Source organism: Octopus bimaculoides, chromosome 17 (assembly GCF_001194135.2).
Source record: "Octopus bimaculoides isolate UCB-OBI-ISO-001 chromosome 17, ASM119413v2, whole genome shotgun sequence".
Classification (NCBI taxonomy): Eukaryota; Metazoa; Mollusca; class Cephalopoda; order Octopoda; family Octopodidae; genus Octopus; species Octopus bimaculoides.
The window spans coordinates 35235122-35236516 of NC_068997.1; the positions used below are offsets into that span (position 1 = coordinate 35235122).

Consider the following 1395-nt stretch of genomic DNA (forward strand, 5'->3'; position numbering starts at 1 on the left):
GTTCAAACTGACCGCGGTGGAAGTGACCACCTTACTATGACGGTCTTGGATCAAAGCCGTCAGGACATTCAACACCCGATATGTGATTCGATCTTCAATGCAAAACAACCAACAAAAATCGGGACTTGGAATGTGAGGACACTGTACCAGTGTGGCAGACTGGCGTAGCTGCTTGAAGAAGTAGAAAGATATCAGATGGACATCCGCGAAATGGCAGTGGACGGTTAGTCAGTGATGGCAGGACCGTTATCTACTCGGGTCACAAATTGGAAGACGTGCGAGGAGTTGGCATTGTCATGTCCCTAAGTGCAGCTGGAACACTCATCGGATGGAAGCCTGCCAGCGATTCCTAATGCATCAGTTGTGGATGGAACAGTGATTGATACTATGCAACAAAGACATATCAATTCCAGGATCACCGTCATCCAGGCCTATGCTCCCATCGAAGACACAGAAGAGGCCGATAAAGACGCTTTCTATGACCAACTACAGGACGCGTTGGACGACGCCCCTCATCACGACTTGGTCCTACTAACTGGCGACTTCAACGCCAAAAGCACAAGAAACCAACAAGGCTACGAGCACGTAATTAGCCCAAACGGCACAGCGACTGATACTAGCAGCAACAGCGAACGGTTGGTCTCGTTCTGCTCAACGAATGGGTTGGTGATCGGAAACACTTACTTCGAGCAGAAGTGGATCTACAAGGAAATGTGGCGATCACCAGATGGTCGGACCTTTAACGAGGTCGACTACGTCTGTACTAGTAAGCGGTGGAAATCGACCCTGCTGGACATGCGGACGTGCCGGGGAGCAGATGTGGGCTCAGATCATTACCTCCTCCTCATGAAGTATCGGCTTCGATTGAGGTGCTTGCCGCTCGTGCAGAGTCGCCCCCGCCCCTTTGCAGTGGAGAAATTTAAAGACCGAAGGACAGTCGATCAGTTCCAATAGGAACTGAGAAACCGATTCTGACCTTTCGCAGATGTGGACGATGTCGACATCGACGGCTGCTTTGGGAAATTTAAGGAGGCAATTATCGAAAGTGCCGAGAAGACCATTGGCAGATTCCGTGGCACGTAGAAGGAGTGTTGGATCCTGATTGATGCAAGACGAAAGGCTAAAATACAACGAGACCTAGCGCAAACAGACGAAGCCCAGCAAGAAGCATCGGAGACGTATTGGCTCAAAGAGTGAAGAAGAGCTGTCGGAAAGACAAGCAGGTTTGATTGGAACAAAGGAGTCAGGAGGCAGCAGATCAAAATGATACGAATACTTTATACCGTATCGCACGTGACCTTACCGAAACGAGAAGCAGACAAGGGGTGTCCGTCACGGACAAGAACGGGAAGGCATTACTGGCGGTCGAAAATCAAGCAATAAGATGGGTCGAAC

At 49.9% G+C, this 1395-nt stretch overlaps 1 protein-coding gene across 1 annotated transcript; it reads left to right on the forward strand.

Annotated features, from left to right (window-relative positions):
* Positions 1-387: 387 nt before the first annotated feature.
* LOC106881991 (craniofacial development protein 2) lies at positions 388-954 on the forward strand. The gene has a single exon (XM_014932529.1). The coding sequence runs from the start codon at positions 388-390 to the stop codon at positions 952-954; it is 567 nt and encodes a 188-aa protein (XP_014788015.1).
* Positions 955-1395: the final 441 nt, after the last annotated feature.

Coding starts and splice junctions, on each gene's coding strand:
- LOC106881991 (XM_014932529.1), top strand. CDS start 388: ATGCAACAAAGACATATCAATTCCAGGATCACCGTCATCCAGGCCTAT.